We start from the raw sequence: 16,664 nt of genomic DNA, 5'->3' as shown, positions 1-16,664 counted from the left end.
CCACTTGCAATGGGGCATTGTTCTGAGAACTGTGAACTGCAGTTTTGGAGAGTCTCTAAAGGTGGAAACTATTCATGAGATAGGTCGCAAATTGCGAGTCACTATAATTGGATGTCATCACTGGGATGGTGGCTTGCTGGGGTCAGCACAAGTCCATGCCTGTGATCCCATTTTAAAAAAGTAAACTTTTTTTAAATTATGTTTTTTTTCCTTAAAGCACCGGAGTCTGCATTTAAAAAGAAAAGTTCATTTTAAAAAATTGTATTTGAGAATTAGCAGTGGCTCCCAGGACTGTTGCATACTCCCCAATAATCTTTTTTATAAAATTCACAAAGAGGTCCATATGGCACACTTTTCATTGTCATCTTGCAAACACCTTACCACCCAAATTGGGAGCCATAACATTTCAATGTTTTGCAACTAGATTTTGGTTGCAAAACATTGATTTATCCTGTAAATAACTGCAATTTAAAAGGGATGACCTAATAATGCACCTTCTAAATAGCAGTTCATTTAAGCACTCTAAACCTATTGTGCAATTTAGTAACTTGTTACAGAACTGGAAATCGCCTTAGTACATTTAAATATGCCACTTTGTGGTTGCAAACCTTGTGATTTTGTGAATGGCAGGCTGTGTGACTGCAAAAGGGCTTTGTACATCAAGCCCTAGATATGCTAAATCAAGATATGGGAGCTATATTTAGCAAGGGATCTGTGAGGTCCCGTAAGGTACAGTGGAAGAAACAGGTTTGTTTTGAGTTGTGGATGATGACCCATCAAAGAACTTGACAATGTGTTAAATGTTGGTCTAAATTGGGTTTTAAAATGGGATACCTACATTATAGAAGAGTTAAAACATGTTTTGAGGGGCAATTATTGCTAATATTTATGTTTCTAGTTCATAATTTTTTTAACAAAATGTTTTTTTTTTAAACCTTCATTTTGGAACTTGTTACTCTAATACGTGATCATGAAACTCAATCAAAAGATTCATATTCTTTAAAAAATTTAAGGAAAACTTTTTAATATATAATTAATTTTTTTAGTTATAGCTGTAACACAGAAAAAAACATTATTGTTGTGTAGCTTAAGTTAGCAGTATGTATGTCAAGTGGCGTATTAAAACCGATGTCACACACAACACCAATGCTTTTTGAGGAGTTAGGGTGATTACACATGGTCCCCCTCATTTTATTTTATTTTTCTCTTTTCCATTACTTTTTCCCCACCACTCTGCCTTGTTGCCAATGTAGACCAGGACGTGACAAAATGGGGACAGAGAACCATGTAGGTAAGATAGTTGCAGTGTGCCAAGTATAGACAGAGTAGGAACGATTTGATACCAGACCGAAGTGGTGCATCATTAGAGGCTAATACATTTGAGATGAGCTATTTGATGGCCATATGCTCTCAGTAACTGATTAAGTGTGTCTCATGGGTAAGCTAAACCTATACTTCAATGAACCTACCTGTAAGCTTTGCTCAAAAACTTTAATTAGCTAACTTCTAGGCATGATTAAACTTGAGTCTCCTTTTGGTTTCTTGGTGGGAACATAGTGGGTGTCTTGTCTATAAAGGGAGCCTAATACTTGGCATTTATAACACACAATAAAGTCATCAGTAGAGGTTCAAACATTCAGACAATAAACACCTTCCTGGTGTTTCCTCCCTCTTCCAGCAGTCCTAACATCCTCCAACATATTGGTAAAGCCCCATGCCACTGGACCCTACTAGTTCTGGTCTCCTATGTCTTCATCATGGTGAGGAAAGGACATGTAATGTCCAGAGCCTCGTATGCATTCCATTCTGGGCCCTGTGAGCTTGGCTCAGTGTGGAACTCCATGTAAATACATGAAAAGAGATGCACACCTACTCTTTGTTTGTTGGTTAAGTGGGGTGAAAACCCTGCTGAAGCAATAACCCCAATTCTTGTCAGGGTGAACCACTAAAGTCACTAAATTAATATGAAATTAACTCTCTGGTAGCTTGACACAAAAGCAGTAAGAATTAACTTAGAGGCAATGTGTGTACCGAGTATGCAACTCACAAAACAGTAATAATGTGAAGCACAACACAAGTAAAATCCTACACCAATTTAGAATAATAGAGTACATTTTAATAAATTATTTGACACCAAAACAACAAAAATCCACTCAGGAGAACCAAAGTTCTGATTTATTTAGGTTTAGGGTAAAAACTAGCTCCTAAAAGATCAAAGTGGCAACCACAGTCAGTTGCGCGAGACTGGGTCAAAGTTTAAAAATATGACTTACAGCGATGAAACGTGGGTCGGATACAAGAGGTGGATTGGGCTGGGTCGGTATTTACCTTCAGAGTTAGAAGAAAGTTTGAGGAAAAATGTCCAAGAAGGTAAGGTTCAGTGGGCCAAGGTTGCAGACGGTGTCAGATGAGGAGGTGACATTGTTGGTGAGGCACTGGACGAAGTAGCAGTGACAATTTCGATGTTTGGACTTAGTCTCTTTTTTGGAAGTCGAAAACCTTCAGTTGGATGAAGATGCAATCTCTAGCCAACAATAACTCTACGAGGCTGGATACCCCTTCTGTGAAGAACTGCTGAACATGATTTACTGCTGTGGGGAAGAACATAGTGGGAGCTGCTGGAAAGACAGGATGACCGGTGATGCACTTTGGGCGAATCAACGAGCAGATAGGTCCCGGTCTTCTCTCGGTTCTCAGAGCACTTTTTAGCCAAAAATAATTTTAAGGCCTACGTCTTGGATTTTGGCTGTCTGGGCACCTTTAGCACTACTTCCAAGGGCCCAGAACTGGAGATGCACCACTTGGAAGATCAGGACTCACTCAGGCTGGGTCCAGGTGCAAGTTCAAGATGGTTAAAGCCTTTTCTGTACCTGAGGGTCTGATCAGGTCAGGAAACTTGCCCTTGGAGTCACTCTGGTAGTTCTGGGTTCAAGTAGTGGAACCGGGCTCAAACAGCTTGTCAGGTAACAGAACAGTCCTTCTAAGTGCAGAAAAGGAGTCCTCTGAAGGACACAACAGCAGCAGCCAGACTTCCGAGAGTCATTCTGCAGCTCCAGAAAGGGAAAAGAAGAGTGGGTCTAAGGATTATATTTTTATACCTGGTGATTAATTGAATTAATGAGAAGATTCTAGAGTTTCTCTTTTAAGTGCTTGGAATTTCCTGCCTCCCCTGCCCTGGCTCCAGCCTGGCTGCAGACACAGTGACCTAGTGGGTAGCGCTTTGTGTGAAGGTAGGGCACAGTCTATTGATTTGCAAGTGGGGTTGTACCCAGCTCCGCCTCGCCATCCTGCCAGTAATGGCTCATCCAGGCACCCATAATCCCTCTAATGTGTGGCTGTCTGGGAGGTATATACATAGTATGACTGATAACTACACGCAGTGATATGACCCAGGTACAGACTGCAAGCGCCAACTAGCTAGGACAGGAAAAAGCCAATTTTCTAAAAGTGGCATTTTCAAAAGTGTACCTTCAAATTTTACTTAACCATTAAAGAGCGTTTTAAAGTACAATTCTTTATATGCCAAACTCGATATTCCTAGCTGCTCTCAATTCATAGTTATCCCATATTCAATGTATTAAGGTAATCCAATGTTATCCTATAGGAGATGAAGGACTCATGGTAGTGGCAAATTTATTTTGGAGTTTTTACTAGCAAGGAGTGCAAAACTTAAAAGTGCATGTTACGCTTTTTAAATACACTGCACCCTGTTCTATGGGCCTACACTGGGGGTGACGTATGTGTTTTTAAAAAGGGAGGTTTGGGCCTGGCAAAAGGTTTTTCTGCTAGGTCTAAATGGCAGTTTAAAACTTCACACATTGGCTGCAGTGGCATGCCTGAGACATATTTAAAGGGGCTACATAAGTGGGTGGTACAGTGAATGCTGCAGGTCCATGTGCAGCAGTTTAATTTACAGGCCCTGGGTACATATAGTACCCCTTTTCTAGGTACTTACAAGTAAATTAAGTGTGCCAATTGGATGTACGCCAATTTCACCATGTTTAAAGGAGAGAGGCCAAGCACTTTAGCACTGGTTAGCAGTGGTAAAGTGCACAGAAATGAAATAAAATGAATGTATGCCAAGGCGTCTTAGCACTAGGGCTGTCATAAAACTTAAGCAGAGGGAGCAAGCAAAGGTTAAGACTTGGGTGTAAACAGCCATGTTTTAGCGCTTTTCTAAACAGCTGTCTGTTAGTTTGGCTTCTCAATGTAAAAGGCAGGGTGTTCCAGAGTTTAGAGGCCAAATGTAAAAAGCTTCTGCGACCCCATTGTACGGTCTTCACCCTAGGGAGGACCAGCAGATGGGCAGTCAACGACCTGTGATTGCTTTGTGGGACGTGCCATCTAAAGAATTTACAGAAGTATTATTATTATTATTATTATTAAAAGAGATTTGGTACCGCGCACATACACCAATTGGTTTCTTGGCGCTCAAGACCAGGCGGGAGAAGAACAATCAGGGCCAGGGCCGCTAACCGTAAGCCAGACGGAACAGGTGGGTTTTCAAAGAACTGCGAAAACAACAATAGTCGGTGGACAGACGAATAACAAGAGGGAGGGAGTTCCAGGTAGCGGGAGCAAGAAAAGAGAAACAAGCGCCCCCATGTTTTTTACGGTTGAACCTGGGAGTGATCAGAAGATTATGAGCCGAGGATCTGAGGTGACGGGGAGGAACATAGGCGTGCAAACAAGAGGAGATAAAGGCAGGGGCACAGGTAAACAGGGATTTAAAAATGGTACAGGCCATTTTAAAAACACACCGTTGCGCAACTGGGAGCCAGTGTAGAGTCTTCAGCAGAGGGGTGACATGCTGATGTTTAGGTTGCTGAAAGATTAGTCTGGCTGCCTGGTTCTGAACCAGTTGGAGTCGGGAAAGGTGACAGGCAGGAACCCCCACGTATAGGCAGTTGGCATAGTCTAGACGTGAGGTGATGAGGGCGAGGATAACAAGAATAAGGGCCTCTTGGGATAAAAACCTGCAAATCTTCCCGATTCGGCGGAGATGGAAGAAACAGGCCGAAGTGACGGTGTTGATGTGTGGCCGCATCGAGAGGTCACTAGAAATGGTAACCCCCAAGCTCTTCACGGTGTTCACTGGACAAGGAGGGGAACCCAGAGCGGTAGGCCAAAAGTTGGGAGACCAGGGAGTGAGAGGACCGCCGGTCACCACCAGCTCCGTTTTGCTTGGATTGAGCTTTAATTGGCTAAGGTTCATCCACTCATAGATGAAGAGCATGGCATTTTGAAAATTGGAACAAGAAGAAGGAGAAGAATTGATAGGAAAAATAAGCTGCAGATCGTCTGCGTAATTGAAAGCAGTAACTGAAAACTGACGAAGAGAGACAAGTAGGCAGGCCCAGCAGCATAGAGGGCCTTGTGAACAATGCACAGAGACTTAAATTGGACCCTGCCCTGGGAGGTCAGCCAATGCAGATCTTGAATACTTTGGGACACCTGACTGAATTTGGGGATTTTAAGCTGTAGACATGCTGCTGCATTTTGAAGTGGTTGAAGCTTGCGTAAGGTCATCTTTTCTGCACCCAGATAGAGGCCGTTGCAGTAATCAATCTTTGATAACATCAAGGCTACAATCACTGTTTTCCTTAGAACCATCAGAATAAAAGGTAAGATTTTTTTAAGGATCTTTAAAGTGTAGAAGCAGGATGATGTAATAAGATTGACCTGGTCCAATAAGGATAGCTGATCCTCTAGAGTAACTCTTAGGCGTTTTACCCTCTTTACGGGGGATGGACAAGGTCCGGCCACTTCTGGCCACCAGGTTGTGTTCCAGAAAGATTTATTTTTACCAATTAGTAGCACCTCGGTTTTATCGTTATTCAGCACAGAGTCCTAAAAGCTAACAAGAATGTTTTCGGAAAACAGGGAGTTGAAGACAAAAGGTTTGGGGATGACCCTGCAGAGTGCCAAGTCCAACAACTGTGATACCCCATGAGGAATGAAAAGAAAAAATCTCTCTGCTCCATGACTATAACCTGCCTACCCTAACTGTAAGGAGTAGGACATTGTCCAAGCAACTGCTCCCCAGGGAGACTGGATACCACAGTTGGGCATAAAAGGGTGGATAGGTAAAAACCCCGTTAGAGGTGAAGGAATTAAAAAACGGGTAGTCGGTACCAGTTTCATATAGTGGATCGCCCTTATGTTTCAATGACTGTGGCAAGGAAGTGGTAGCAATGGAGACCTATGTCATATGACATAACAAACTGGAACAATAAAGTACCTTATTCACAGTTTCCCCTGTTCCATTATGAAATCATTCTGATTGTTCATATTTAAGGATCTGTGGCTTCTAAAACATTGTCACTGCTGAGGGAGTAGGTGTAATGGAACGTTGAGCAAGTCCCACGGGAAGTGGGTATAATTGTATTGGGGAATTCATGCTGGCATAATGGACCTTCGCGTCACTTGTGCCACTCAGCATTCATGATTTGTCAGTTATGCTTGTCAATGGGAAATGTGTTGATTATTTCAGACTGCAAGTGACACTTGACAAACTAGAAATTCAATGATTATCTTAACTTTTCAGTTAGTGTCAGGTGTGCCAGAAGAACGAGATGATAAAAAGTCAGACACCTGAGCCACTCTGCATCCGCCAGGCACCCATTATGCTCTAACAAGTCGTCTTCTCAAATGTCGCTTGTTCTGTCGTGTGCAGAAGATCAAACAGCGAAACCACACAAAAAAAAAAATCTTCATTTAACACGAATTTATTATTCCAAACACACCGGTATTAGAATGCAATTTAAAGTTTGCCTGAAATGCCTCTTGTTTCATAAAGCAATTATTCTTTTAAGGTTGCGTTGACACCTTTGAGGAATAGGTCTCAAGGCGCGTTATGTGTCAGAACTGAATGTTCCTACGACTCACGGCGCATGGCGGAGTCAGATGCTCCACGGCTAAAAAAGCAGCATTGTGGGCCCACTGCTGGGCTCATGTGACTATCACTTGAGACTACACAAAAGCAAGAACCTCAGACGTATCAAATGAAGTGAAAACTAATTTGTCACGAGCTCTTCACATCCCTCTCAAACAACCAGCCTGTAAAATCTGCCCTCATCAGGGATTCATTTAATTTATGTTCCAGACATATGTTCATCTATTTTCTTATTCTATGCCACGAAAAGAAGGTACTCTAGTCTCCTAGACATAGCATTCATCCTAATCTAAATTGTGCCCCCACAACCTACTGTTAGCTCAGGAAGCATTAACAAACAGGTATTCAATTTACACATGATTCAGGATTGTTAAGAATGAAAAAAGTATAATGCGCAAATTCCACGTATTCTCCAGTTACGTTTAATACAAAATGTAAATGGATACTTGTATAGCGCACTACTCACCCGCAAGGGTCTCAAGGCGCTTGTACGTTTCCCTGTGAGGCGTCCACTCCTGGGCAACCCCAAGGTGGAACTCAGGCATCCTTAGCGTTGTGGGGGACGTTGTGGAGATTAAGCAAGCTATTGCCCAGAGTTGCAGAGTGGGATTCCATGATTGGAATAGGCACCGAGGCAAGAATTATCAGGTCCGTGGAATTTTGAGCCCAAGACCCGCCGAGGTGGGGAATTGAACCCTGATCCCGGGCTAGACCTCTGCATCAGGGTCTGCCGCTCTAATCATTGAGCCACACTTCTCCACCTCATACAACACTACATTTGACCCTGTTTGTCCACACAATGCAAACCAATGGCCACATTTACAAAGGTATGGAGCAGCCAAAGTTGCTGTACTGTGTTGTGTGAGAGGGAGCGGGTGGGAAAACACAATATCTACTAAGATATGCCACCACTGTGCTCTCTCCCTAGGCCTGTCGCAAAATCACACTGCGTAGAGCCACACAAACTTCATTGCATCATAGTGCAAAGTTGTATGCATCACATCCAGCATAGGGTTTGTACTGGAAGGGTATACAATACTATGAAAATACTAACTTTAAATATGTTTGCCTCTTCTGATGTGTGCTGTATAGTGCAGCTCACATGTAAAGTGGGGAAAGTAGAGAGAAATAAAACATTTCTCCTTTGCACATCTTCAAAGTGTCGCTATCTTTTTGTGCAAAACCCTGTTGACTATTTTCACTAAATAGGGGTTTGCATGAAAAATCATGGGTGGTTGCATGGGAACTCCATGGAAAGCAGAAAGGAATGTATGCTGAGGAAAGTTTCCTTTACTTCCAAGATTATTCCAGCAAATGCAGGAGTCCATGGGAGTGCTTTCCGTTTATAACTGCCAGAGAAGTGGCATTCACAACCCACAGAGCGAGTGAGCAGTCAGGGGCCATATACCGAACAATAACAAGATTACAGCATGGACAACTGTAAATGTCCTTAACAATTCACTAACGTGTGCAAGTTAGATAATGGCAAGTAATAAAGGAAGGACTAAATCTTAAAGCTATGTACACATCTTTACAAATGCCCATGTACCACCCATGAAATGCCCCCTTCTGTTGGTGGCAAATCTACAACTGACTTTTCATTAAATATAGATATCTCATCATGATTTCAGACGTACTTCACCAGATACCATAACCAGACAAACAAAGTAAAGAAGACTAGATATTTCATCAGAAAATATATAAACATGGCCTAACCTTGACTCAATTACACCACTTAAAAAACAGAGAACCCTCCAAAACTGAGTCCTGGATCATTATTTATGTTGTATATTTATACAGTTAGGCATGGAAACGGTTACAAGAAAGCTTTCATCCAGAAGTCTAGCAGTCCCTTCTCACTCTAGACTCTCCTCCTGCGTGGATGTAGATTCACCCTACAATTCCAGTAAGAATCTCTTCCTCTTAACGAAGTGCCCCCGAACATCGAAGACAGAATATCGTGGTATAGAAATATCAAGGACAAAATATTGAAAGGTAAGTAAGTGTAGATTTTCTATACCTAACTCCACATATATCTAGCTGCATGATATATATATATAAATATATAGTAAATCTAAACTTCCTTTTTATGCACTTACCTTTCAATATTTTGGTTTTCTATATTTTGTCCATTATATTCTTCCATCACAATCATATCCTCAATATTGAGCAGTACAATTCAGTTTACCGTGGGTACAGATAGCCTGAAGAATTAAAGGACTGTGAGTGCTAAAGCGGTGCATCTCCCTCTTCTTCAGGCTAACTCTGGGACTTGGACCATCGACAGAAAGCAAAGGTGAGTGATAGACAGGTAAAGATGAGGAGAGAGTAGTAGATGAACAGGAGCCTGCAGGAAAGGAGGATTTACACTGCCAACTCAGAAACACAAGTACAGGAATAGGAGAAAACAAAACCTTTCCAAAGGGAAACCAGTTAAATTATGTGGATAAATTAAATACATTTGTGATTTTCACAGTATTATAATATTTCTCAATATTAAAATGTAGTCAAACTTTGTCTTTGGACTCTTACCTGTTCTATATCGCTATTTTTCCTTGATTTGTATATAAATTCTCCAATTGCAACAAACACCGAAAGAACCAGCCCAGCTGCGAGCACTATGAAGATGCCTCCAATATTCTCCACCCCTAAAGCGCTGGCCTCTTTGCTGTCTTCCTCTGGACAGCCATTGCCCCGCCACCATTTTTCTTTCATCATGTGCAGTTTTCCTTCTTCTTGCAGCTGGAGAATAGCAATGGTGATTTTATCTCTGTATGGGGAACCTGTAGTGATCAAGCCATTGAAAAATGACATTAACTAAAAGGAAAAGTAATATATGTATATATTCCCATGCATAACTATTTCCACCTACTGAAAGATAACAAGTATACATTTCTGCATATGAAATGCTGCACAAAGTGTATTTGCACTTAAAAATGTTTCCCATTTTTTCTCTGCAAGAAAAATGTTCCCATACAACTGCCATTCTCTTATTCCTCCATGAATTATAGAGACGTTACCGTCCCATTTTCACATTGAAGTCCTATTTACACCTGTGACTGACAGCAGTTAATTAGAGAGCATATTCAGGGCAGAAAACTACCAGAAAATTTGAGTGGGCCAATCAGGGGGTGAAAGTGGCAACCTCATAGTGAACCGCTATAATAGAATATACAAAGTTGCCATGAGAACCACAAACAATGAACACTACTGCACACAAATAATTGAAGTTGACTGCCCATAAGAGAAACGCCACAAGGTTCTACCACAATTTCATATTCCAGAATGCCAAAACAAAGGCATCCCACTTTTGCAAGCTTTCTTTGACAATATCATAATAGAACTAATCTTGAAAATAAATGTAAAAAATAGAAATCTACTTTAAGAACATACCAGCTAACTCTCCTCCTGTGCATGACAGCTTCATTGATGAACACGACTAATCTTCCATGTCTCACAATCTTCAATGCACTCTCTGAAAAATTATTTTACAATAATACCAAACCCAAGCAGGCTATAAGCATCACCTTAACCCTTTGTGTGCTCGTGACGGAACCGTTCCGTCACGAGCCTCGGGTGGGCTGTGCTGGTGACGGAATGGTTCCGTCACGGCTCGCTCGCCGCGCCTGAGCGGCGTGAATTCCGCACCTGCGCTGATGTTCTAAAGAGCGGTCGGGGCCAATACGGAACCGTTCCGTCACAAGCACAGAACACCCGAGGGCCGTGACGGAGCGGTTCCGCCATTAGTACGGGAGCGCCGCGCGGCCCCGCCTCCCCCTTAGCGCTGCGGCGGAATAGCCGCCACAGCTAAGGGGCTAAGATCCAACCCACACAAATATCTTAAAAGATATCCTCCACACAACCTGTGAAAGGGAAATAGCTAATCGCATGCTAAACAAGCTCTTGGAAATCGAATCCTCCACACCATAGCTAAAAATCTCTTACACTAGACCACTCCTCAAGAAGAAGAATCATGATCTGCCCAATCCAGAAAATTATAAGCTAACCACAAATTGCCCATACCAAGGTAAACTATTCAAAAGAGCAGTTAACTCTACACTCTCTTTCACTGAGGACAAAATTCTGATGCCCGATCAACAACTAGATTCAAACTAGGTATAGGCACAGTTTCAGCCCTTTTTTTCCAAATAGGACGAAGTTACTCTCACAGTGCAAAATAATGTAAGAGCTGCCTTACTGCTCTGGACTTATCAGCAGTATTTGACACTATTCATAATAAGTTGCTACTACACCTACCACCTTTCATATAAGCACTCACACTCAATGCTGTGGCATCCCACAAGGGTCAACTATCAGCCTAGAGCCACATGGGCCAAGGAACCTGATGCCCTGCCAGCTATGTCAAGAGAAGTGAAAAACCTTGGAATTACCACAAACCCTGATACCACATTCATATAAGGTCATAATGAAATCACTGTGAATTACCTTTCAATACTTTCAGTAGCAACAGAAACTACAAGCTTGTAATCCCCAAGTTTAACTGTGCCATTTCCCTGTTCCATCACACACAAAGTTAAATTAAACCAAAGTTCTGCTACAAAACTCCTCAGCCTTCACCGTAGATAGCACATGACATCAGTTCTGAAACACTCCACTGGCTAGCTGTAGTTAGACGATCAATGTTCAAAGCATAATGCATTGCCTACAGAGCCTCCTAAGAAAAAGGAAATCTAAGCCTAGAAATCTGGACACTGTGCTTCATGCTAGCACAACTGATCTCCACCCTGCCTTGCAATAAGAAATCCATTGGAGAATCTGCTGTATCAGTAAATGTACAGGAATTTATATAGCACAAATCACCGAGCGGTTTCTAAGCGCTTGCTTAGGGAACCCGTCCTGGTATTCCCCTGTGAGAAAACCCCGGCAGGGTATCCGCAAGGTGAAAGCCAGGCATCCCGCCGCGAGGGGCCGTTGTGGAGATTAAGCAAGCTATTGCCCAGAGTCGCATAGTGTGAACCTGTGAATCGGGTAGGGTCCGGAGCGAGAATTGTCAAGTCCATGGACATTTTAGGACTCAAGACCCCGCTGAGCCGGGAATTGAACCCTGGTCCCGGGCTGACCTCTGCTTCCAGGTCTGCCTCCTCTAACCAGTGACCCACACTTCTCCACTCCACAGTACAAAACAAGAAAGCAAAATTTGGAACTCATTGCCACTTAAGATCAGAACCATCCAGGAGCATTTAACGTTCAGAAGAGAGGTGAAAACATGGTTGTTGCCAAGACATTACATCAGTCGCAGACTTTGGGATAAAACCCAGGACAAAAACTCTTCCACCAGTTAAAACATGGCCAGAGCTAAAGAAAAGTTCTTACCAGCAAACCAAACCAAGAATACAGACATGAGCACCCAACCCAAACTGTGGCATTCCACTCAACATAACCTTTTTATTTATCTTGACATACAGATGGAGTTTAATAACTATGCCATTCCCACCATATGATGTGCCTCTCCACTCAATGCTGCTGCTTCTCTGTACCTGAAGTCCCAAAACCTGCCTAATGACATATAGTACTCTAACAATAGCCCCTCACACTTCACAGACATTTTAACAATGTCTACTCTACCTCCAACTGCAAAATGGAGGGCACTTATTCTGTTCTATATGATGGTCATCCCAGTATCAATTTGAATAATCCATGTCACCATGGGGCACATGCATCATTGTAGGCAACTACGATTCCATAATTGCGATTGTTAAGGAATCACAATTATGAATTGCAGTTGCCTATGCATGTAGATTTCGCTAAAATATTAGCGATTCCTACATATTCCATAATTGTGAATTACAAATTGCGATTGACAATTAAGGAATAACTTCCCATTCATTCCTATGGGCCTGGAGGCCCAAAGGAATGAATGGGAATTGCATGCGCAACTTGCGAGTACCAAATAGATACTCTCAAATTGTGCATGCAATTTCAAGGGTGCCAGAGCTAAAAGGCTACCCTGATGCACCCATAAAATTGGCATGTGATCACATGTTGCGCACATACATCCCCAAGGGCATGTGTATGCACAACATGGGACTTTGAAAAATTCACTTTTGTATATTTTTCTATGTTTTCGTAATTTACTATTAACTTGAAATTGATGGTAATTTGCAATTCCAATTTTGAAATGCCACCAGGCATTGCATTTAGGGAATCGCAATTTGCAATTCCCTAAATGCATTTGCAATTTAGGTAATTGCAAAATTTGAGATTACTTAAATCGCAAATTTGCATTTGGGTTGATGCATCCCAAATTCAAAACTACTAGTCGCAAAGGGGCAGATTCGCAGAATGTGCCCCTTTGCGACCGGTATTTACAATGATGCATGTGCACCATATGATATTGCCTGCCAATTGATTACCATATCCCTCATTGTCAACAGGAGGGACATACAATGCATGGAAATGTCTGTGGAACCTTGATGGCTACTCAATAGCAGTGATACAGCCTATACCAGCCTCCTTCAATAGCCAACCAATACCATAAAGGCAGGCCTGCCAATGCCAAAGAGATCTTTCTCAAATTACTTTGTCACAGGAGAATTCTAACATAGCCCATCCAGCATGTCACATATTTTGAGCAGTGATATTCTATAAATACAAAAGGATGATGATAAGAGAGCACGTATTCCTTCAACTAACATCTCATAATGGGAATCATATAGGGAAGACTGTAACACGGTCTATCTAGGCAAATCTACAATCTCCCCCTCACTCTTTATGGACACCTGCTACATCTTCCAGATTCATAATAGTACAGAGTGGATTACCTCCTGCCACTGCCAGTGTAGGGAATCTATAATATCACGAGCATAAGAGATACACTGATGAAACAAAAAAAGCCAACTGTAAAGTTAATCAGAGCTGTCAGCATAAGACAAGATATAAAACTTTTTGCAAGCACAAGGAGATGATGGACGGAGCACTGAAACTTTTCAGATGCTCACCCTCAGTCACTATTAGCTCTGGGTTGAATCCATCATTGTTCTTATGCTCACTTCGCCACTCCAGTTGAGACCCAGCCATATGCAAATCAGTCTTGCCCCTGTTCCTCATAGGAGCAGTCCAGCTCAAACTGCTAAGCCAGGCCATCCCTGGACCAGAAGCAAGCATCCTGAAACAGGCATCAGGGTAACACCCCTCATCAGCCAGGCTAGCTTGAATCCAGTGGCAAAGTAAGCAAAGGACCCACGTCTGGGCATACCAAACACAAGGAGATGATGGACAGAGCGCGGAAACTTTTCAGACACTCATACCAAGTCACTATAAAACTTTATGTCCATTTCTCTTACTTTCTCATCCATCAAACTGATAAGTTTTGCGTAGCATAACATGATAACTGCACCTTAGTGGTTATCATGCACAACATGGAAACACTTCCCATTTAGGCTCAAAACAAAGACAACACACTTTCAAACATACACCCACATGGAGTTGCGTTTTACCTGTGCGGATAAGCACTCCAGCACCTCACACAAGGGTGAACAACTACTAGAATACCATACAACAGTCAGGCTCTTCCCACTAACCTGCCCATGCAACACTATAATGGTAGAATTCCATGTGATGAAATACCATTTGAGTGGGCAAATTATCATTGTTGATGATTTTGCAAACCATGAAAGGGGTTTCTCCCTCTAAAATCTTTTTTTTGGCGCATTTACGTTTTATTTAGGGCACAACAATCCTATAAAAAATGAGGTCCTTTTTGATAGAAAAGAGAGGTTTTTGCTGTACGTTCAATTTAATAATATTATAAAATAAACATCATTTTGATAGAACATTATGCCATCAACACTAGCTACTAAAACCTCACTATGAGCCAAGAGATTGCACCACACTTCTTATATATACCAGTACCACAGGGTGAGTGAGGTATTTACCAGGTTCAATGTATCCTCCCAATTCAGAGGTCAATGCCCTGGAATGGCAAATAATTCAGTAAAACTACACAATTTATTTTATTCCAAGTTGCAAAACTGAGAATATTGTGCATTGTATCTCACAGAAATCCCACCAGGCATTACCTCATAACATTTGTGTGATGAGGGGAGTGTGACATTTTTGCACTACTTGTAATCTTGATTTAGGCACAAATTCTCATTTGAGTGAATATCTTGAGCCATGGCCACTTAGAATAAGACACTATGGGCCTCATTAGGATGACGGGCGGACTTTGTCCGCCCGCCACCCTATCGGTATTCTGGACCGCCTGCCATAAGGGCAGGAGTCCCGTTGGGGGAATTAGGTTGTGCCCGCCACAGTGGCGGGCACAACCTTCATTTTTAGCACCGCCCACCACAATGCTAAAAATGCATTTTCGCATTTGCATATACAAAGCGGCAGGTACCGTGCGGTGCCTGCCGCTTTGTACACAGGGGCCCCTCAAAGCAAAGACCACCTGCCTTTCCGTGGCGGCATCGCCGCCGCGGAAAGGCACCTATTTGCACTCATCCAAATATGGCTGGCGGTGTCTGATAGACACAGCCACCATATGAACCCTTTTCCGCCCGGCCGCAAGGCGACCGGGATGGAAAATTGGCGGGCAGTGTTTGCCTCCGCTGCTGTCCCCCTCGCCATTGTAATGTGGCGGGGGGAAGAGGGTGGCGGGCGGTCATTTCTGTCGGGCGGATCGCCACCGCCACCATGGCGGTGGCAATGTGCCCGAAATGGTAATGGACCCTTATGTTTTTACGACCACAAAGATGACCGAACTACTTTAAAGTACAGAGGATCTAAGAATAGAGCACTTGAAAGTGTGTCTTTCAAGGATATATGGGATGTCCCTCTTCTATTCAAAGTGAGTCAGTAATGTACTAGTGCAAAATTTTATCGGGCGTAGCTTAATCATTGAAATTCTTGGGGTGTGAATCCCTAATTTCCCAAATAAAAAAGCAGTGGTCCACAGGGTAAATAGATTAGATGGCCAAGGTTTGGTATGGACTGTTCTAATAAGAAGCAGGATCAGTACTGATTTGCATTAAATGGGTCTTCGGGCTGAATTAGAATTTGGTGGACAGGTACTCCATTGCAAAAACAATGGAGTTCTCTGCCCACCAAACTCAAGCTCTGCTCACCTAATTTTTAGTAGATCGGACCAGGGGCAAACTCGGAACAGCAGACTGGCAAACTGCTCAGCCCCCACCTCCGAGTGAGGGGGGAGTGTAGCCGAGCAGTTTGCCAGGGCTGGTTTTGGTTGATTTTGTTACTGGGGGCCGATATTGCCGACCCCGGTAACAAAAATAGACCGCCAGCGGCCCAAAACCGGCCCCCACCCTAGCGTCCTACCGGGGAAACACCCGGTGCCCGCTATGGCCAGTCCGGCCCTGGGTCGGACCACAAGATGTACACCAATGGTGTAAAGTAAATATTTTTTTCAAAGTATTTTTTTTATTTTGGTTAATAACACCCATGCACTAAAAATCCTCATCAGAGTCGACCAGGAATACAAAACCTTCTGTCACCATTGCATGCATGCCCACTTAAAACACCAAAACAAACTTTTTCCTGGTTTCCAAAACTTTATATATTCAATCTACATTTCCTCAATTAATATATTACGGAAATGGAGAGATACCAGCCTAAACAACACATTATTTGGCATATACCCTAAAGACAGTCTATAGCCATGCACACTGATATGATTGTGTTAAAAATAATGAAACAAATGTGCAGTCAGTGTCCTCTTACACAACAGATAATATAGTCCAGTGCGTTATAAAATACAGTCTCAGAATAAAATGTTCTTGACTAAAAA

General features: G+C 42.5%; 1 protein-coding gene across 4 annotated transcripts in view; it reads right to left on the bottom strand.

Moving 5' to 3' along the window:
• GRIK1 (glutamate ionotropic receptor kainate type subunit 1) overlaps positions 1-16,664 on the bottom strand; it is a 959,769-nt gene that overhangs the window by 36,713 nt on the left and 906,392 nt on the right. For all 4 annotated transcript variants that reach the window (XM_086934009.1, XM_086934011.1, XM_086934010.1 and 1 more), the window contains one exon: positions 9,428-9,678. In XM_086934009.1, coding sequence (XP_086790135.1) covers positions 9,428-9,678 — 251 coding nt within the window. The remainder of the gene's footprint in view (positions 1-9,427; positions 9,679-16,664) is intronic.

The sequence above is a fragment of the Lissotriton vulgaris genome, chromosome 8, assembly GCF_964263255.1.
Source record: "Lissotriton vulgaris chromosome 8, aLisVul1.2, whole genome shotgun sequence".
NCBI classification, from domain to species: domain Eukaryota; kingdom Metazoa; phylum Chordata; class Amphibia; order Caudata; family Salamandridae; genus Lissotriton; species Lissotriton vulgaris.
The sequence above is the reverse complement of the archived record's forward strand: the minus strand, read 5'-3'. Positions and strand labels throughout refer to the sequence as shown.